Source organism: Anolis sagrei, chromosome Y (genome assembly GCF_037176765.1).
Source record: "Anolis sagrei isolate rAnoSag1 chromosome Y, rAnoSag1.mat, whole genome shotgun sequence".
NCBI classification, from domain to species: domain Eukaryota; kingdom Metazoa; phylum Chordata; class Lepidosauria; order Squamata; family Dactyloidae; genus Anolis; species Anolis sagrei.
In genome coordinates, this window is record NC_090035.1 from 5,975,882 (window position 1) to 5,997,986 (window position 22,105).

Sequence of the window (22,105 nt, forward strand, 5' to 3'; positions counted from 1 at the left end):
GCCATGTGAAGCTTAAATAATTTCACCTTAAAACTAGTCAAATAATGTAATTTACACAGAGTGTATGTTCTATGCTGCTTCTGCAGCTCCTCTTATACAAGTAGAGCATATCTTACCTAGAATTCCAAAATCTGAAATTGTCCACATGGGTGATGCTTTTCTAGTGGTTCTAGAGGAGAGCGACTAAAATGATAAAAGGTCTGGAGAACAAGCCCTATGAGGAGCGGCTTAAGGAACTGGGCATGTTTAGCCTAAAGAAGAGAAGGCTGAGAGGAGATATGATAGCCATGTATAAATATGTGAGAGGAAGCCACAGGGAGGAGGGAGCAAGCTTGTTTTCTGCTTCCCTGGAGACTAGGACGCGGAACAATGGCTTCAAACTACAAGAGAGGAGATTCCATCTGAACATGAGGAAGAACTTCCTGACTGTGAGAGCCGTTCAGCAGTGGAACTCTCTGCCCCGGAGTGTGGTGGAGGCTCCTTCTCTGGAAGCTTTTAAACAGAGGCTGGATGGCCATCTGTCAGGGGTGATTTGAATGCAATATTCCTGCTTCTTGGCAGGGGGTTGGACTGGATGGCCCATGAGGTCTCTTCCAACTCTTTGATTCTATGATTCTAATGTACACAAAACTCCATTTCATACACAAAATCCTTAAAAATATTGTATATAGGCATGCCTAAAATGTGTATGTGAAACATAAACGTCATGACACAGCCAATGTGCCTTCCTTTCCTACAAATACTGACTTTTTTCAGTTTGCAAGCTTTGAACTTGCTTGATATACCCAGGCCAGAATTCTATGTCTGAAGCAATGGCTAAATGTCAACGAATTGTCCGAGAAATAAGTTGTGGGCTTTATAGAAAATATTCCTAAACCTTGGAGGGAGGAGAGAGCTATCTTCAAAGAGATGATGCTGTGCAAATCCACTGATCCAAATAAAAGTTCACCAATAGGAGCTGCTTTGCAAAGCCACAAAGTTCTCCCTGCCATGCAAAAGTATTAAAGAGCAAAAGAAAACCTGCACAGTGCTCCAAAGCACACACAAGGCATGTTTCTTGACCACAGATGCCACATTTCCACTTGGAACTAGAGACAGGAAGCTGGCTCCTCCACATCTGTGCAAGTTTGAACCAAAACAGGGATGCCTGTGTTATGATTTTCAGAGAAGGGGATAAAACAGCCTTTGGATTTGCAAACACAGAATGCACAGATACCACTGGCATGGAAAGACAGAGTCAAAGCGGCAGCTCCAGCCCTAGTTTTGTAAGCAACATCGGGTAGTTGGATGCGAGGTGAGCATTTGGAGTGGCCCATCCCAAAATAAACAGATAGAGATGGATACTCAGTCTATCCTACTCCACCCCCCCCCCCCCAATAAATCACCCACAAGCGCCTACAATATACTCTCCTTAAAATATATTCCTGATTTGGCTTCCCCAATCCCTATGGTTTCTAACAAGCTTGAACAGACATACAAGACACACTGCTGGATTCGATGTCATGTTCAACTAGGTCTGAATATTTTGCAAATAACAGCCAGATGCTGCAAAGAAGCTTACCAGCAAAGCACAAAAACATGTTCTCTTATTGCTGGTTTACCTGGTTTTCAAAAGCAGGATTGAAAAGTTGATATGCCAAACCCATGACTCTGTTTTTCAATTGCTCGACTCTGACTTCATCTCCTTCAGAAATGGCAAATATATATTAGTAATAACAAATGACCTGTAGCAAAAAGCACTATTGAATCATCTCAAGTTAACAGAGCATTAAACATGTTTTAATTAATCAACATTTCTGAATCAGCAAATAACCTCGAATTTCAATAAAAGTAAACAGGGAACAAAGTAGGCACTGAATATTGTAAGTGCTTATTTTGAAGCTGAAGTGGGTACGTTTCTATTGACTACATCTCCACCCCAAATTGCTTCCAATGCCAACACAATGATTTCAAATTTTACCTTTTGTATACAAATGTGTATGTAGTTCCAAAGCATGAACACGGCATTCCTTTGTCAGTATTCACTTTCTCCTTTTCCAAATTTTTTTAACAACTTTGGCTCCTGATGAACTTCATACTACGGGCATTTTGAGGCAGAAATATGCCTTCTCTGATTATGAATTGCTATTGTTATCAGTGTTACAGTAAACGGGTATGTTTGTAATAATAGCAATGGAAATACACACAAAAAAACAGCACCCACATTCCCTGCCTTCTGATTTAAGGGGACATAAATATTTATTTATTTACAGCACTTTTATCCCGCCCTTTTAATAATAATAATAATAATAATAATAATAATAATAGTTTATTTGTACCCCGCTACCATCTCCCCAAGGGACTCGGTGCGGCTTACATGAGGCCGAGCCCACAATACATCAGCAAAAAACAACAACAGTAAAACAAAACAATAAAGGCGACTCAGGCGACTCAGGGCGGAGTACAAATTGGCAACAATTAGATGCCACAACACACACACATACATCCGTTAAAAGAAGTTAAATCACATAATAAAGTCCATATAAAGACCATTAAAACTACAATAATCAATGTCTTCCAATTCAACTTCTTGTCCATTTACATTGTTTAAGCCATTCCGTGTTCGTTCATAACACTGTGTTTGGTTTCCCTGAGGTTTCAAAAGCTACTCGAAGGGCCAGGTTTTTACTCTTTTCCAAAAGGTCAGGAGGGAGGGAGTCGATCTAATATCCCTGGGAAGTGAGTTCCACAGCTGAGGGGACATCACTGAGAAGGCCCTGCCTCTTGTCCCCACCAAGCGCACCTGCAAGGGATCGAGAACAGGGCCTCCCCAGAAAATCTTAAATTCCTGGAAGGTTTGTAAGGGGAGATATGTTCGGATAGGTAAGCTGGGCTGAGATTAAAGCAATATTCTCAAGTGATTTGTGCCTTTGCAAAGTCAAGTTTCAAGTCGGGTTTTTTTCGATGCTTAGACCATAGGTCGTTCACATATAAGGCCAACAACATAAATGAAAACCAGATTATTAAATACAATATAAGCTACACCATTAAAATCCTCAAAGGCTAAGGTCAGTCAGTGGGCTTCTTGTACATTAATTTCTACACCATGCTGGCTACTGACCCCCAAATAGCGCACATTTATTTTGGGGCAAATCCAGCAACCACCATGTCAGACAACACAGAGAAGCCATTGAAATCCAAAAGCATGTGGACAATTTCACCAGAAAGGAGGAAACCATGAAAATGAACAAAATCTGGCTACCAGTATTAAAAAAAACTCCCAAATTAGAACAGCACAACAGAGAGGAAACAAACAAGGACATCTAATCACCTTTCAACAAAGGATTGCTCCAGGCACTGCCAAGCAATCAAATGCAGTTGAAACATTCACACCTGGCTCCAGCAGACAAGAGCCCTTTGTCCCACCCTGGTCATTCCACAGATATATAAACCCTTTTTCCTAATTGCAACAGACCTCACTACCTCTGAGGATGCTTGCCATAGATGCAGGCGAAACATCAGGAGAGAATGCCTCTAGAACATGGCCATATAGCCCAAAAAAACCTACAACAACCCAGTGATTCCAGCCATGAAAGCCTTCGACAATACAAAGTTTTGCTTTGTTTACATAAACACAGTACTCAAGGCAAAATATCTTGAAAAAAGTAAAAGATCAGTAATTTTATTTTTGGTCTTCCGAAGTAGAACGTACACTGTGCAGTCAATGGCAAACAGACAGAGGAAAATAATTAGAAAGCAGGTTAAGTACGTATCACCTTGTTAACAGTGCTGGGTTTGAACTAGCAGTTATGTGGTCAAAGTAACTCCCAAGCGAACAGAGGTTACTGTTCTCTCTTAAGTCTGAGCATGTGTACACATACATGTATCCTGATAACATCATCTTAACCACAAGAATAGAATATCCAGGCAGCCATTGAGGTCACAAGAAAGCAGACGCCATGATGTGCAATGCTGCCAGCGACGGTGTTGAGCCTTGCTATTTAAAAGGCTATGCCTGAGCATTTGGGCTTTTGCAAACACACACACACACTCAAGCAGCACAACTTAAAATGGCTCCTAGCCCATGGAAACTTTCCAAGAAGGAAAGAAGCCAGTGTATCCTACAGAAGGGTTGGGTGACTATGGGCGAATAAGGGAACAGTTTTCTACCTGGGAATAATCCAGGAATTGCATGGTTTGCCAAAAATGATTGTGCAAAAAGGAAGAAAAGTGGTTCCCTATTATGTATTTCCCTACTTCCACTTGAAAGCAGTTACTAGATGCCCTTGAGCATGTCATGGTCTCTCAGCCTTAGAGGAAGACAAGATAAACCTCTACTGAGTAAATCTTGTCAAGAAAATGCTAGGATACTTACAACAACAACAACAACAACAACAAAACTTTATTTATATACCCTCTATCTCCCCGAGGGGAGATACCAAAAACATTAATTGATTTGAATGAATATGGCAACAACATAGAGATATGGAGAGACTACACACCTGGAGTCTAATAATTACTGTATATACTCGAGTATAAGCCTACTTTTATAAGCCAGCATGACTGCATGGAGTGCTGTTACCTTCCCACCGGAGCAGTCCCTATTGATCTACTCACATTTGCATGTTTTCGAACAGCTAGGTTCGAAAACTGTATGGATATATGCCTTGGATATATACCTTGTAAACCACTCTGAGTCCCCTTCGGGGTGAGAAGGGCTGCATATAAATGTTGTAAATAAATAAATACCCCCCCCCCCCCCCCACACACACACACACATTATATATATCCGGAAGACCAAAGCTTTTGGGAAACGCTGTTTTACTTCCAAGGCCTGGAAGTTGTGGGGAGAGGGATGGATTTTGGAGGATGGAAACGAGAAGGAAGGAAGCCAGGTGCCTTCTCTCCAAAGCTGCATCCCTTTTCTTTAGGAAGAGGAGTCACCCAGCATTTTGGGGGGTTTTGGGGGACTCCCTGAATGTTTTAAAGAGGAGGGGATCGTCCACCCAAGCAAGCCATGCCCTAAGCCTCCCCTCTTAAAGGGCCACGCTCTTTATTTTGGCCAAGGAGGAGGGGTGACGTCGTGCTTTGCTTGCTTCATGAGAGGGGAGCCAAGCTGCCATTTTGAACCGTTGAAGGGGGCTCCACTAGGCAGCCATTATCCGTACCCCCTCCCCCCCAAAATAAAAAAGTTCAATGAGAATGCCTATGGACTCCAATGCTTGGTGGTCACCCCACCAACGAGGACGCAATGCCTTTTGGGAGGGTTACAAAACGAGGCAGGCGCTCCACCGATCCTGTCCGCAGCTGGAGTTTCTCTTTACAAAGATGTTGATTATATATATATATATATACACACATACACACACACATACATACATATATATATATATATATATATATATATATATACACACACACACATATATATACACACACATTCACACACTCCATGCACTCCCCCTGTTCAGAAAGCCAAACAAAACAAACCCTTGGACTTCATTTTATGTTCCACCTGAGGTTGGATGAGCCGACAGTCAAACACCCCCAGGAAAAATGATTCTGAAGAATGACCTAAAGAACGCAGGCAAACCTGCAACTATTTAGCGTACCTGGATTTCAGTAAGGCCTTCGACAAGGTTCCCCATGACCTTCTGGCAAGGAAACTAGTCCAATGTGGGCTAGGCAAAACTACGGTGAGGTGGATCTGTAATTGGTTAAGTGGACGAACACAGAGAGTGCTCACTAATGCTTCCTCTTCATCTTGGAAAGAAGTGACAAGTGGAGTGCCTCAGGGTTCCGTCCTGGGCCCGGTCCTGTTCCACATCTTTATTAATAACTTAGATGAAGGGCTAGAAGGCAGGATCATCAAGTTTGCAGACGACACCAAATTGGGAGGGATAGCCAATACTCCAGAGGACAGGAGCAGGATTCAAAACGATCTTGACAGATTAGAGAGATGGGCCAAAACTAACAAAATGAAGTTCAACAGTGACAAATGCAAGATACTCCACTTTGGCAGAAAAAATGAAATGCAAAGATACAGAATGGGGGATGCCTGGCTCGAGAGCAGTACGTGTGAAAAAGATCTTGGAGTCCTTGGGGACAACAAGTTAAACATGAGCCAACAATGTGATGTGGCGGCAAAAAAGCCAATGGGATTTTGGCCTGCATCAATAGGAGCATAGTGTCTAGATCTAAGGAAGTAATGCTACCCCTCTATTCTGCTTTGGTTAGACCACATCTGGAATATTGTGTCCAATTCTGGGCACCACAATTCAAGAGAGATATTGACAAGCTGGAATGTGTCCAGAGGAGGGAGACTAAAATGATCAAGGGTCTGGAGAACAAGCCCTATGAGGAGCGGCTTAGGGAACTGGGCATGTTTAGCCTGAAGAAGAGAAGGCTGAGAGGAGATATGATAGCCATGTATAAATATGTGAGAGGAAGCCACAGGGAGGAGGGAGCAAGCTTGTTTTCTGCTTCCTTGGAGACTAGGACGCGGATCAATGGCTTCAAACTACAAGAGAGGAGATTCCATCTGAACATGAGGAAGAACTTCCTGACTGTGAGAGCCGTTCAGCAGTGGAACTCTCTGCCCCGGAGTGTGGTGGAGGCTCCTTCTTTGGAAGCTTTTAAGCAGAGGCTGGATGGCCATCTGTCAGGGGTGATTTGAATGCAATATTCCTGCTTCTTGGCAGGGGGTTGGACTGGATGGCCCATGAGGTCTCTTCCAACTCTTTGATTCTATGATTCTATTTGCCTGCAAGAAACGACAGGGCAAATTCCATTTTAAAGACAGCAATGGGAGGAGTTTGCATCATTCCTTTTACAACTTGCAAAAAGAGTTTATTTACTCCATTCATAAACACTGGCCGGAAAGGCATTTTATTGTTTCAGGGCTCCCAGTTGCCTAGAAATAACTGAATGAAATCCTCTCCACCCCCCCCCACCCCCCTTTCTTTCAAAGCTTAAAAGGAAAGTCTTTTCCCCTGTTCCAAATAAAAAGTACAGACAGCTTACTTTGTCCTCTTTTAATTCGACACAAGGTTTACTTCTCGGGGAAGGAAGTGACAAGGCGCAGAAGAAATGTACACAAGTAAATCAAGAGCTTATAGGAGAAACACAAGAATGCCCTGGGCTTCACAAAAAGAGGGGAGGGGAGATAGAGAGAGAACCCGGCTTGTTTTACAAGAGGAAATTAATTACACTGACATAGTCCAAGTGTTTCGCCTTCTAAAAAGAAGTATTTCAAAGCCCTTATGCCTCGGAGGAAGCAAGTGGCTGGGGATTTATAACTAAATTGCTAAACGCAAGAAAATGGCTTGTACAGCATTGAATCTCTCTTTTTTTTAAGGTTTCCAGAAAATATGGAGTAGGTGATTAACCTAAGGACACCCTACGTTTCCACCCATCACTTCCAAATGCAAGTTTAGCATCCCTTATTGGGAATTCCAAAATCTGAAATTCTCCAAAATCAAAATATGTTCACATGGGGGGGGGGGGGGATTTGAAATAGTGACACCTTTGCTTTCTGATGTTTCAATGTACATCAACATTGCTTCATGCATAACAAATAATTTTGAAGTATGTGTGTAAGGTGTATAGGAAATATAAATGAATATTCTGTTTAGATTTGGTTCCCATCACCAACATATCAAGGTAGGTAAAATAAAGGATTCCTTTAAGTTTATTCGTGTCCGACTCTGGGTGGTGGTGTTTATCAAAATTTTTAAGCCAAAGAGCCAGTGTTGTCCGTAGACACCTCCATGACTGCATGAAGCTCCATTATTTTCCTGCAGAAGCTGTACCTATTGATCTCCTCACATCTGCATGTTTTCAAACTGTTAGGTTGGCGGAAGCTGGCCCTAACAGCAGGAGCTCACCCTGCTCCCCGGATTTAAACCACCAACCTTTTGGTCAGCAAGTTCAGCAAGCTCAGCGGTTTAACCCGCTGCACCACCAAGGGGTATAAAGGGAAAAAATGCAATTTTAAATGTACAACATACAATTGCTATGATCTTGTATTGGAAGTAGAAATCTTTCTCTTACTCGCATTGTATGTAAAGTTTTTAGAAATGACTGGGGGGCAGTAAACAGAATACTTTGTTGTTTTATATGCTTATGTATTATTGTTTTATGTACAGCACTTGAAGTGCTTCTGTGAGCTCCTTCAGGAATATGGTAGTGAGGCACAAATAATCATGATGATGATGATGATGATGATGATGATTTTGATATTATTATTATTATTATTATTATTTGAAACACAACAAGATGAGTCCACAGCAGACACTCTGCTGGCTGTTGTATTGGATCACATGTCGGATTATTATTATTATTATTATTATTATTATTATTATTCAGTTCTTGTGAGTTTTTTCGGGCTATATGGCCATATTCTAGAGGCATTTCTCCTGACATTTCGCCTGCATCTATGGCAAGCATCCTCTGAGGATGCTTGCCATAGATGCAGGCGAAACGTCAGGAGAAATGCCTCTAGAACATGGCCATATAGCCTGAAAAAACCCACAAGAACTGAGTGATTCCAGCCATGAAAGCCTTCGACATTATTATTATTATTTGTACCTCACCACCATATCCCTGAAGGGCTCGGGGTAGCTCACAGAAGCACTTCAAGTGCTGCACATAAATATTAATAATAATAATAATAATAATAATAATAATAATAAATTTTATTTATAACCCATAAAACAACAATACATAAGTATATAAAACAACAATGTATTCTGTTTACTGCCCCACAGTCATTAATACAAAAATGTACATACAATGCAAGTAAGAGAAAGATTTCTACTTCCAATACAAGATCATAGGAATTGTATAATGCACATTTAAAATCACTGTCAACCGCAAAAGGCCACCTGACGGATCTGTGCGCAGCATTCGAAAATACATTACACAGTCCTAAGATGCTTGGGAAATGTTCAACTTGTGATTTTGTGATACGAAATCCAGCATATAGATCTCGTTTGCTGTGACATACTGTGCTTTTGTGTCAATAAAATTATTATTATTATTATTATTATTATTATTATTGTTGTTGTTGTTGTTGTCTTAAGCAATGTATTCTAAAAAGAAATATTCCAAAATCCCCCCCCCCTTTTTTTTGCAAAATGTCTGGAAATACACAATGACGCCCACCCCCACATACACTCCCCATGCATCCATCTACCTGGAACCTCAATTCTACCTGGAACCTCAATTCGACTGTAAAAACAAGAGCCAGAAGATTCTTAGATAGCAAATTTGCTTTCTATACTGTTTCCATACAATCCAGCAAAAATACAACAGTACCCTAATATTTGTGATGGGTATGTTTCTCAACAACGCACAGATATGCTAAAATAATGCATAATAGTGCATTCTATTGAAATGGAAGACTTCCGGCTCAATAACACTATAGCGTTTTCTAGGACAACCCAAAAAATGCCTAAATGACATCTTTTGGCAGATGTGTATAAATGAAGCCACAGAGGTCCTATAGACATGGGACCCTTGCAAATGTATTTCCTCGTGTAATCCGACCACTCTTGATGAACCACCATGTTTCCTCTCTATTTATCCTACACCAATTGTGACCCTGGGATAGAAAGACAGCTGTTGTTCCTTTCCCATCTGTGGAAACATTCTCCACCCCCACAATCCGATATCCCTTTGGAATTTCTTTCTTTTCCCACAATGAAGCTATTTGGTCCCTAAGGAGGAGAGGTATTTACTACAACCAGGCTTGCCTCAGGGATACTCTATACTCTCATTTTTTTTTAATTAGCACCAATCAGATATGCATTTTAAGATCGTAAATAACTTAACTGTCTGCCTTCACAATTATTCTGAAACTGATGATTTATATCCTGCTTTCATCTCTTGATTGAGACTCAAATAATCTCATATTATGAAAGGGGAAAAACAACACAGTTTAAAATGTACAACAAACCAATATTAAAATGTATCAAATTTGCAGGTGACTTGAAATCACTTAAAACTTGTCAAAACTGTTAAAATAATCAGAACACTGTAAAGCACCCTCTGGATTGTTCTCAAAAACAGCTTCCTCCTAAGGTGACATCAAGTGATCCCTTGATAGGTAAAGGTAGTGTTTTTCCTCTGACATTAAGGGTCTAGTGATGTCCGATTCTGGGGGTTGGTGCTCATCTCCATTTCAAAGCCGAAGAGCCGGTATTGTCCACAGACACCTCCAAGGTCAAGGATGATAAAACATCAAAATCATCCGGGCGTCTCCTGGGCAACGTCCTTGCAGACAGCCAATTCTCTCATAACAGGACACTCCTGACACGACAAAAAACAACAAAAAAACAAAAACAAAACAAAAAAAACCTCCAAGGTCATGTGACCAGCATGACTGCATGGATCGCTGTTACCTTCCCGCCAGAGCAGTACCTATTGACCTACTCAGCAAGCGAGAGTCCAAAAGTGGCAGGCTCAAACCCAGAACCTCAACCAATGGCTGAGACCAAATGAGAGACTCCCCCCTGGGCACACAGAAGACTGGGCGACTTGGAAGGCGCTGAACAGACTGCGCTCTGGCACCACGAGATGCAGAGCCAACCTCAAGAAATGGGGCCACAAAGTAGAATCCACGACATGCGAGTGTGGAGAAGAGCAAACCACGGACCACCTGCTGCAATGCAACCTGAACTCCGCCACATGCACAATGGAGGACCTCCTTGCAGCAACACCAGAGGCACTCCAAGTGGCCAGCTACTAGTCAAAGGACATTTAATCAACTACCAAGCTTGCAAACTCTGTTTTGTCTGTTTGTTAAAAATTTAAAAAGTAATACAATTGTCTGGTTGATACTGACACGATAAATAAATAAATCTCCGGAACAGAAGAAAACAAGCACCGGTAAAGACTAAAGTTATTGGACCACAATGTGCTGACTGAGTTGGACAATGTTTTTAATTTGGAGAATGGTTTTATATGTATTTTTAATCTTATATGTTTTAAATCTATTGTTTTATGTATGTTGTTTGAAATTATTTATTGTTTAGCACTGAATTTTTGTTGTTAGCTGTACTGAGTCCCTCCACGGAGGTAGAGAAGAATGGGATATAAAAGTTCTAAATAAATAACTAATAATAATCAATCTTCAATATGAAACCTTTCAAATATATAAATATGGTTATCATGTCCCCTAGTTACCTTTCTTCTCCAGGCTAATCATACCTGGCTCTTTATATTGCTAAACAGAGGGCTTGGGTTCAAAACTTTTTACCATTTTGCTTGCCTTCTCAATATTCTTCTTGAATTGTGGTATCCAGAACTGGACAGACGATGTCTCTCCAAAGCAGAATAGAGTGGGACAATAACTTCCCTCAATATTGACATTGTATTCCTATTGAAGCTATCTAGAATTGCACTGGCCTATTTAGGCTGCCACATCACATGGTTGACTCATGTTCAATTCAACAGATTGAGAATTCCTTATTTGGAATTCCCAAAATACTTCAAAATTGTCCACATAGGTGGCTTGGATCCTTTGTTTTCTATTTTTCCAATGAACGCAAACTTCTTTCCATGCACAACCTTAGTATAAATATTGTATAAAATTGCCTCCACACTATGTATGCAAGGTGGATATGATTATCATGCTTAGATTTTGGGTCCAAGATATTGCATTATGTACATAAATGCAAATGCAGGTTTTCTGAAATTGAAAATGCAAAATATTTCTGCTCCAATGCATTTCAGATAAGGGATACTCAATCTAAACCGCCTTTACCTCCATATACAGCTTTCCTATTGACAGTTTATAATTTGGTCCAAAAGTCATCTTCAGGACAATTTTCAGCATTTGGTAGTCCATCCATGTTTATAGTGTAACAGAACTGAATCCTGAATCCTTTTTGTTGCTAACAGGAATTGTTATTTTTTAAAATTCTGCTGGTATAAACAGTAAAATAACCTTTTTTTTTTTTAAAGGAAAAACAAACAAAGCATCAACTATGCCACTCTGCCAGGCTGATTCAGTTTTCATTTTTCTCTCTCCATATATAGAATACGGTAACCACAAACCAGCCTCACATGTGTGTGTGTTTGTGTGTGAATCCTAATCAAAGCAAGCCTGAGTCCAAATATTTCTGAAAAAGTTACCCACTACCTAGCAACAGACCCCCAAAACAAAACAAACCCAACTACTACTCTCACAGGTTTAATTCAGCAGTATCCTCTCGCAACAAATCCCATCTGAAATTAATTCTCAGGAATCACATGGTAAAATTAATGTAGTTTTGACATGACTACAAACTACAAGAAAGGACTGGGTAGTTGTAGTTTTTTTCGGGCTATATGGCCATTTCTAAAGGCATTTTCTCCTGACGTTTTGCCTGCATCTATCGCAAGCATCCTCAGAGGTACCTCACTACCTCTGAGGATGCTTGCCATAGATGCAGGCGAAACGTCAGGAGAAAATGCCTTTAGAACATGGCCACATAGCCCGAAAAAACCTACAACAACCCAGTGATTCCGGCCATGAAAGCCTTCGACAATTCAAGAACGGAGATTCCATCTGAACGTTAGGAAGAACTTCCTGACTGTGAGAGCTGTTCAGCAGTGGAACTCTCTGCCCCAGAGTGTGGTAGAGGCTCCTTCTTTGGAAGCTTTTAAACAGAGGCTGGATGCCCATCTGTTGGGGGTGCTTTGAAAGCAATTTTCCTGCTTCTTGGCAGAATGGGGTTGGACGGGATGGCCCATGAGGTCTCTTCCAACTCTATGATTCTATGACTTTAACTACCATGGCTCAATGCCATGAAACCATGAGTTGCAGTTTGGGGAAGCTCCAAAACTAAAATTCCCATGACTCCATAACATTGAGACATGGCAGTGAAATGATGTCAAAACGTATTAATTCTATAGAGTAGACACATCCTAAGACACAACTCAGAACTATCTGGGGTAACTATAACGAAGGAGGATTACCATGAGGATTTTGGATTTTACTCTGGGCCAGATTTGTAAGTCATGCCAAATTCATGTCATCTGAGATGAGGAGAGCATACACCCCATCACAACCAAGACACTAAGCACAACAAATATTTTGAGCCACTCTGACTTCCAATTTGGAGGAATGAAAGCAGGGTATAGACAGACAAACCAACCACATTCTTCCTTCCTCTGAGCTTCTTCCTTACTGGGCTCACACATGGCTCTTATTCTTTTCCACCGTGGACTGTTTTGAGTTGGTTAATAATCATGATGATAATAAATATAGTAACAACTAGTACATAAATCAACAAACAAACAAACAATAACACAATATCTATTTCTGGGGCCAGCACATGGGCCGCTTACTTTACAACTGTCAGCCACTTTGTGTCCCAATAAATTTTGGGAACGCAGGATGGCAATCAATAAAAACAGATAATAAATCATAATAATGATATAATTAAACATGATAACAAATACGTAATGATATAACAATACATTATCCTCCTCCCTATGAGCTCCCTGCTTTGGGGGCACATCTGGCTTGTATTATTTGCAACTCTAAGCCACTTTGGCGTTCCAATCTTTTTGGGAGAAAGTGGGTATACAAATAAACAAATACACAAACCACAAAGCTCTGCCGTCCTCCATCACAACTCTCTATGTCTGGGCCCTAACATTATATATTTGCTATAATAAATATAATAAACATGAGAAATATAGTAGTACGTTCTCCTCCTCTTCTCTCAGATGTCTCTACTCGTAGGTTTCCTTCTTTGCCATTGTAGAACACCAGAGAAAGTAGTATACAAACAAACAACAAAACATCCCCTTTGCAATAGTATATATAGGCTATCATCAATATAATAAACATGAGAAATATAGTAGTACATTCTCATCCCGGAGACCACTTTGCACTCTCTTGGGAGAAAGTAGTATACAAACAAACAACAAAACATCCCTTTTGCAATAGTATATATAGGCTATCATTAATATAATAAACATGAGAAATATAGTAATACATTCTCCTCCCTCCTCAGAGGTTTCTACACATGGGTCACCTTCTTTGCAACTGTGGGTTGCTCTGGACTCCCTTGGGAGAAAGCAGTATAAAAATAAACAACAAAACTTTCCCTTCCCAACAGTATAGATTAGCTATAATCAGTAAACCAAATACAGCAAATAGAGTCGCACATTCGTACGTGGATCGCCTTCTTTGCCACTAGGCCACTGTGTGCACTCTCGGGAGAAAGCAGCATACAAATAAGCAACACAGTTTTCCCTTTCTAACACCATATATTGGCTATATAATAAATATGACAGATATAGTAGCACATTCACACATGGGTCACCTTCTTTGGACTCTCTTGGGAAAATGCACTATACAAAATAAACAACAAAACGCTCCCTTCCCAACAGCAGATATTGGCTATATAATAAATATGACAAATATGAGTAGTTCCTTCTCTTCCTTCCTACACGTGAGCTGTCTTGTTTGTTACTATAGGCTGCTTTGGACTTTCTTGGGAGAAAGTGGCATACAAATATATAACACAACTTTCCCTTCTCAATAGTACAGATTTACTGTATAATAAATATGTCAAATAGCATAGTGCCTTCTCTTCCTCCCTACACGTGGCCTGCCTTGTTTGTTACTATAGGCTGCTATGGACTCTCTTGGGAGAAAGTTGCATACAAATATATAACACAACTTTCCCTTCCCAACAGTATAGATTGGCTATATAATAAATATGACAAAATAAACAACAAAGCGTTCCCTTCCCAACAGCAGATATTGGCTATATCTATATAAATAAAAACATAATGTTCGTTTGTGGGATTAACATAACTCAAAAACCACTGGACGAATTGACACCTAATTTGGACACAATACACCTATCAGGCCAACGTGTGACCATCACTCATAAAAACACTGAGAAACACAGCAGAAGAGACTTAAAAAGCCAAAAAATAAAAAATACATTACAATACATGTGCAAAACCATATATATATATACGCAAACACACATATACAGACACACAAAGAACATATATACAGACTGGGCCACAGCAACGAATGGCAAGGGATGGCTAGTAATAAACATGACCAATAGAGGAGTGCCTTCCCTTCCTCCCTACACATGGGGTGCCTTATTTGTTACTGCCGGCCGTTTTGGATTCTCTTGGGAGAAAGTGGCATACTAATACACAACATAACTTTCCCTTCCCAACAATATAGATTGGCTGCATAGTAAATATGTCAAATGGAGTAGTGCCTTCTCTTCCTCCCTACACATGGGTCACCTTCTTTGCCACTGTAGGATGCTTTGGATTGTCTTGGGAGAAAGTGGCATACAAAGAAACAAGAAAACATCCCTTCTGCAGTACTTTATATCAGCTATCATGAATATAAACAAATATAGTAGCACATTCTCCTCCTCCCTCAGAGGTCCCTGTCACCTTCTCTGCCATTGTAAACCACTTTGGACTCTCCTGGGAGAAAGCAGGATACAAATAAACAACAAAACGTTCTCTTCCCAACAGCATATATTGGCTATATAATAAATATGATGAATCGCATAGTGCATTCAGACATAGCTCGTCTTCATTGCCATTGTAAGCCACTTTGGATTCTCTTGGGGGAAAGTGGCATACAAATAGACAATAAAATTTCCCCTTTCTAACAGGATATATTGGCTATATAATAAATGTGACTAATAGAGTAGTGCCTTCTCTTTCTTCCTACGCATGGCTCACCTTTTTTCCATTGTAGGCTGTTTGGGCCCTCTTAGGAGAAAGTAGCATAAAAATAAACAACACAACTTTCCCTTCCCAACAATATAGATTAGCTGTATAATAAATATGATATAGTGCCTTCCGTTCCTCCCTACACGTGAGCTGCCTTTTTGCCATTGTAGGCTTCTGTGGACTCTCTTGGGAGAAAGCAGCATACAACAATAATAATAATGATAATATAAAACCTTATTTATACCCCGCCACAATCTCCCCAAGGGGACTCTGGGCGGCTTACATGAGGCCATGCCCATCAATACAGTGGAACAATGTAAGACAAATAAACAACACAACTTTCCCTTCCCAACAGTATATTTTGGCTATATCATAAATAGGACAGAGTACTGCCTTCCCCTCCTCCCTACACGTCAGTTGCCTTCTTTGCCACTGTAGGCCGCTTTGGACTTTCTTGGGAAAAAGTGTCAGACAAATAAACAACACAACTTTCCCTTCCCAACAGTATAGATTGGTTACATAATAAATATGACGAAGTAGTGCCTTCCCTTCCTCCCTACACATTGGCTGCTTTGTTTACCATTGTAGACCGCTTTGGACTCTTTTGGGCGAAAGCAGCATACAAATAAAAAACACAACTTTCCCTTCCCAACAAGACAGATTGGCTATATAATAAATATGTCAAATAGAGTAGTGCATTCACACGTGGCTCACCTTCTTTGCCACTACTGGCCACTTAGGACTCTCTTAGGAGAAAGTGGCATACAAACAAACAAGAAAACATCCCTTTTGCAATAGTTTATATAGACTATAACAATCAATATAATAAATATGACCAATATTATAGTGCATTCCCTTCCTCCCTACACATGGGCTACCTTGTTTGTTACTACAGGCCGCTTTGGACTCTCTTGGGAGAAAGCAGCATACAAATAAACAACACAACTTTCCCTTCCCAACAGTATCAATTGGCTATATAATAAATATGACAAATAGAGTAGTGCCTTCCCTTCCTCCCTGGCTTCAAACTACAAGAGAGGAGATTCCATCTGAACATGAGGAATAACTTCCTAACTGTGAGAGCCGTTCAGCAGTGGAACTCTCTGCCCCGGAGTGTGGTGGAGGCTCCTTCTTTGGAAGCTTTTAAACAGAGGCTGGATGGCCATCTGTCAGGGATGATTTGAATGCAATATTCCTGCTTCTTGGCAGGAGGTTGGACTGGATGGCCCATGAGGTCTCTTCCAACTCTTTGATTCTATGATTCTATAAGTGGGCTGCCTTGTTTGCCACTGTAGGTTGCTTTATTTATTTATTTATTTACTTACTTACTATATTTATATGCTGCCCCTCTCAGCTCAGAGGCAACTTGGAGCTTTGGAGTATCTTGGGAGAAAGTGGCATACAAGCAAACATGAAAACATCCCTTTTGCAATCGTTTATACACACTATAATGATCAATATAATTAATATGACCAATATAGTGCCTTCTCTTCCTCCCTGCACATGGGGTGCCTTCTTTGCTATTGTAGGCCGCTTTGGACTCTCTTGGGAGAAAGTGGCATACAAATAAACAACACAACTTTCCCTTCCCAACAGCCTATATTGGCTACATAATAAATATGACAAAGTACTGCCTTCCCTTCCTCCCTACACGTGGGCTGCCTTGTTTACCATTGTAGGCTTCTTTGGACTCTCTTGGGAGAAAGCAGCATACAATAATAATAGTAATAATAATAATAATAATAATATAAAACCTTATTTATACCCCGCCACAATCTCTCCAAGGAGACTCTGGGTGGCTTATATGAGGCCATGCCCATCAATATAGTGGAACAATGTAACACAAACAAACAACACAGCTTTCCCTTCCCAGCAGTATAGATTGGCTATATCATAAATAGGACAGAGTAGTGCCTTCCCTTCCTCCCTACACGTGGGCTGCCTTGTTTGCCATTGTAGGCCGCTTTGGACTTTTTTGGGAAAAAGTGTCACACAAATAAACAACACAACCTTCCCTTCCCAACAGTATAGATTGACTATATCATAAATAGGACAGAGTAGTGCCTTCCTTTCCTCCCTACATGTGGGCTGCCTTTGGACACTCTTGGGAGAAAGCGACATACAAATAATCAATACAACCTATCCTTTCCAACAGTATCGATGGGCTGGATAATAAATATGACAGAGTTGTGCCTTCCTTTCCTCCCTACACATGGGCTGCCTTGTTTGCTACAGTATGCCGCTTTGGACTCTCTTGGGAGAAAGTGGCATACAAATTAAAAATACAACTTTCCCTTCCCAACAGTATCGATTGACTATATCATAAATTGGACAGAGTAGTGCCTTCCTTTCCTCCCTACACGTGGACTGCATTTGGACACTCTTGGGAGAAAGTGGCATACAAATCAACAACACAACTTTCCCTTCCCAACAGTATAGATTGACTATATCATAAATAGGACAGAGTTGTGCCTTCCCTCCCTCCCTACATGTCAGTTGCCTTGTTTGCCACTGTGGGCCGCTTTGGACTTTTTGGGGGGAAAGTGTCACACAAATAAACAACACAAATTTCCCTTCCCAAGTAGATTGGCTATATCATAAATAGGACAGAGTTGTGCCTTCCGTCCCTCCCTACACGTGGGCTGCCTTGTTTACCATTGTAGGCCGCTTTGGACACTCTTAGGGGGAAAGCGGCATACAAATAAACAACACAAAATAAACAACACAACTTTCCCTACATAATAAATAGGACAGAGTAGTGCCTTCCCTTCCTCCCTACACGTGGGCTGCCTTGTTTACCATTGTAGGCCGCTTTGGACTCTCTTGGGAGAAAGCAGCATACAAATAAAGAACACAAGGTTCCCTTCCCGACAATACAGATTGGCTATATAATAAATATGTCAAATGGAGTAGTGCATTCACACGTGTCTCACCTTCTTTGCCACTATTGGCCACTTACGACTCTCTTAGGAGAAAGTGGCATACAAACAAACAAGAAAACATCCCTTTTGCAAAAGTTTATATTGGCTATCATCCATATAATAAATATGACCAATAGAGTAGTGCATTCCCTTCCTCCCTACACGTGGGCTGCCTTGTTTCCTACTATAGGCCGCTTTGGACTCTTGGGGAAAAGTGGCATACAAACAAACAACAAAACTTTCCCTTCTGAAGAGTATAGATTGACAACATAATAAATATGACAAAGTAGTGCCTTCCCTTCCTTCCTACACGTGGGCTGCCTTGTTTACCATTGTAGGCCGCTTTGGGAGAAAGCGGCATACAAATCAACAACACAAAATAAACAACACAACTTTCCCTACATCATAAATAGGACAGAGTAGTGCCTTCCCTTCCTCCCTACACAATTTCCCTTTCCTAGTAGTTTACACTCCCGAGGAGGGCCTTCCCACGTGGGAGGCCTCTGCGGAAGGGCGAGGAGAGCGGCCTGCAAGTCCAGAGAGGCGGCGGGGACTCACTGTGGCGGGAGGCGCAGGGCCGGGGCGCTCCTCCGCTGGAAGGCCCCGTCGACGAAGACGCCGTTCTTGCCGAGGCAGCTCAGGTAGAAGTGCGGGGCGCGGAAGGCGAGCTCGAGGTGTCGGCGGGAGATGAAGGAGGAGCGGCCCATGGGCACGTCCACGGCGCCCTGCGAGGAGTTGCGCCCGATGGTCACCGCCGCCCGACGCACCAGGAACTCGAAGTCGCGGCCTAGTAGCCGGGCCAGCGGCGCCGACAAGGGCTCCCCCGCCGCCGAGGAGGAGGGAGCGGGTCCCGCCGGAGGAGGAGAGGGCGAGGGGGCCGAGCGCAGCTCCAGCAAGGCCCGCGCCCCGCTCCGCTCCTCGCCCGCTTCCGCCATCTTTGCCCAGCCAGGCGAGCAGGCAGGGGAGGAGGAGCCAAGGCCGAAAGGGAGGGAAGCAAGCAAGGAAGGAAGCAAGGAAGGAAGGCCTCCGCCTCCTAGGCCGCTTGCCACGCTCTGGGCCCTCAAGTGTTTTGGACTTCAGCCCCCAGAGTTCCCTCTCATTGGTCTCAGCAGCTGAGGCTCACGGGAGTTGGAGTCCCAAACTCGAGGCCTAGCTAACCAAACCTCTAATCTGGGCCCTCAAGTGTTTTGGACTTCATCCCCCAGAGTGCCCTCTCATTGGTCTCAGCAGCTGAGGCTCATGGGAGTTGGAGTCTGAAACCCAACTCTGGTCTACTCTGGGCCCTCAAGTGTTTTGGACTTCAGCCCCCAGAGTTCCCTGACATTGGTCTCAACAGCTGAGGCTCACGGGAGTTGGAGTCCCAAACTCGAGGCCTAGCTAACCAAACCTCTAATCTGGGCCCTCAAGTGTTTTGGACTTCATCCCCCAGACTGCCTCCTCATTGGTTCAAGTAGCTGAGGCTCATGGGAGTTGGAGTCCCAAACTCGAGGCTTGGCTAACCAGGCCTCCACTCTGGGCCCTCAAGTGTTTTGGACTTCAGCCCCCAGAGTGCCCTCTCATTGGTTCAAGTAGCTGAGGATCATGGGAGTTGGAGTCTGAAACCCAACTCTGGTCTACTCTGGGCCCTCAAGTGTTTTGGACTTCAGCCCCCAGAGTGCCCCCTCATTGGGCAAAGTAGCTGAGCCTCATGGGAGTTGGAGTTCCAAACTTGAGGCTTGGCTAACCAGGCTTCTACTCTGGGCCCTCAAGTGTTTTGGACTTCGCCCCAGAGTGCCCCCTCATTGGCCAAAGTAGCTGAGCCTCATGGGAGTTGGAGTCTGAAACCCAACTCTGGTCTACTCTGGGCCCTCAAGTGTTTTGGACTTCAGCCCCCAGAGTGCGCTCTCATTAGTTCAAGTAGTAGAGGCTCATGGGAGTTGGAGTTCCAAACTTGAGGCTTGGCTAACCAGGCCTCTACTCTGGGCCCTCAAGTGTTTTGGACTTCAGCCCCCAGAGTGCCCCCTCATTGGCCAAAGTAGCTGAGGTTCATGGGAGTTGGAGTCCCAAACTCGAGGCTTGGCTAACCAGGCCTCCACTCTGGGCCCTCAAATGTTTTGGACTTCAGCCCCCAGAGTGCCTCCTCATTGGTCTCAGCAGCTGAGGCTCATGGGAGTTGGAGTCCCAAACTCGAGGCTTGGCTGACCAGGCCTCTACTCTGGGCCCTCAAGTGTTTTGGACTTCATCCCCCAGAGTTCCCTCTCATTGGTTCAAGTAGCTGAGGCTCATGGGAGTTGGAGTCCCAAACTCACTTGGCTAACCTGGCCTTCACTCTGGGCCCTCAAGTGTTTTGGACTTCATTCCCCAGAGTGCCCCCTCATTGGTTCAAGTAGCTGAGGCTCACGGGAGTTGGAGTCCCAAACTCGAGGCTTGGCTAACCAGTCCTCTACTCTGGGCCCTCAAGTGTTTTGGATTTCTGCTCCCAGAGTGCCTCCTGATTGGGCAAAGTAGCTGAGGCTCATGGGAGTTGGAGTCCCAAACTCACTTGGCTAACCTGGCCTTCACTCTGGGCCCTTAAGTGTTTTGGACTTCAGCCCCCAGAGTGCCCTTTCATTGGTCTCAGCAGCTGAGGCTCACGGGAGTTGGAGTCCCAAACTCGAGGCTTGGCTAACCAGGGCTCTACTCTGGGCCCTCAAGTGTTTTGGACTTCAGCCCCCAGAGTTCCCTCTCATTGGCCAAAGTAGCTGAGGCTCACGGGAGTTGGAGTCCAGAGGAGGACGACTAAAATGATCAAGGGTCTGGAGAACAAACCCTATGAGGAGTGGCTTAAGGAGCTGGGCATGTTTAGCCTGAAGAAGAGAAGGCTGAGAGGAGATATGATAGCCATGTGTAAATATGTGAGAGGAAGCCACAGGGAGGAGGGAGCAAGCTTGTTTTCTGCTTCCCTGGAGACTAGGACGCGAAACAATGGCTTCAAATTACAAGAAAGGAGATTCCATCTGAACATGAGGAAGAACTTCCTGACTGTGAGAGCCGTTCAGCAGTGGAGCTCTCTGCCCCGGAGTGTGGTGGAGAGACCTTTGGAACCTTTGGAAGGTTTTAAAAAGTGGCTGGATGGCCATCTGTCAGGGGTGATTTGAATGCAATATTCCTGCTTCTTGGCAGAAGGGGGTTGGACTGGATGGCCCATGACGTCTCTTCCAACTCTTTGATTCTATGAAACCCAAGAGTTGGGGAAGCAAGGCCTCTACTCAGGGCCCTCAAGTGTTTTGGACTTCAGACCCCAGAGTGCTCCTTCATTGGCCAAAGTAGCTGAGGCTCATGGGAGTTGGAGTCCCAAACTTGGTTAACCAAGCCTTCAACTCTGGACCTTCAAGTGTTCTGGACATCTGCTCCCAGAGTGCCTCCTCATTGGTCCAAGTAGTTGAGGCTCATGGGAGTTGAAGTCCCAAAGTTGGTTAACCAGGCCTGAGCTCTGCGAGTGCAGCATTTTTCCAAATGAAGCACAGAGT

At 42.9% G+C, this 22,105-nt stretch overlaps 1 protein-coding gene across 1 annotated transcript in view; it reads right to left on the reverse strand.

Annotated features, from left to right (window-relative positions):
- Positions 1 to 19,594, reverse strand: part of LOC137095179 (forkhead box protein K1-like) — a 119,026-nt gene extending 99,432 nt beyond the window's left edge. Inside the window, exon 1 of the mRNA XM_067461540.1 lies at positions 19,176 to 19,594. Coding sequence (XP_067317641.1) covers positions 19,176 to 19,552 — 377 coding nt within the window. The 5' untranslated portion in view covers positions 19,553 to 19,594. The remainder of the gene's footprint in view (positions 1 to 19,175) is intronic.
- Positions 19,595 to 22,105: the final 2,511 nt, after the last annotated feature.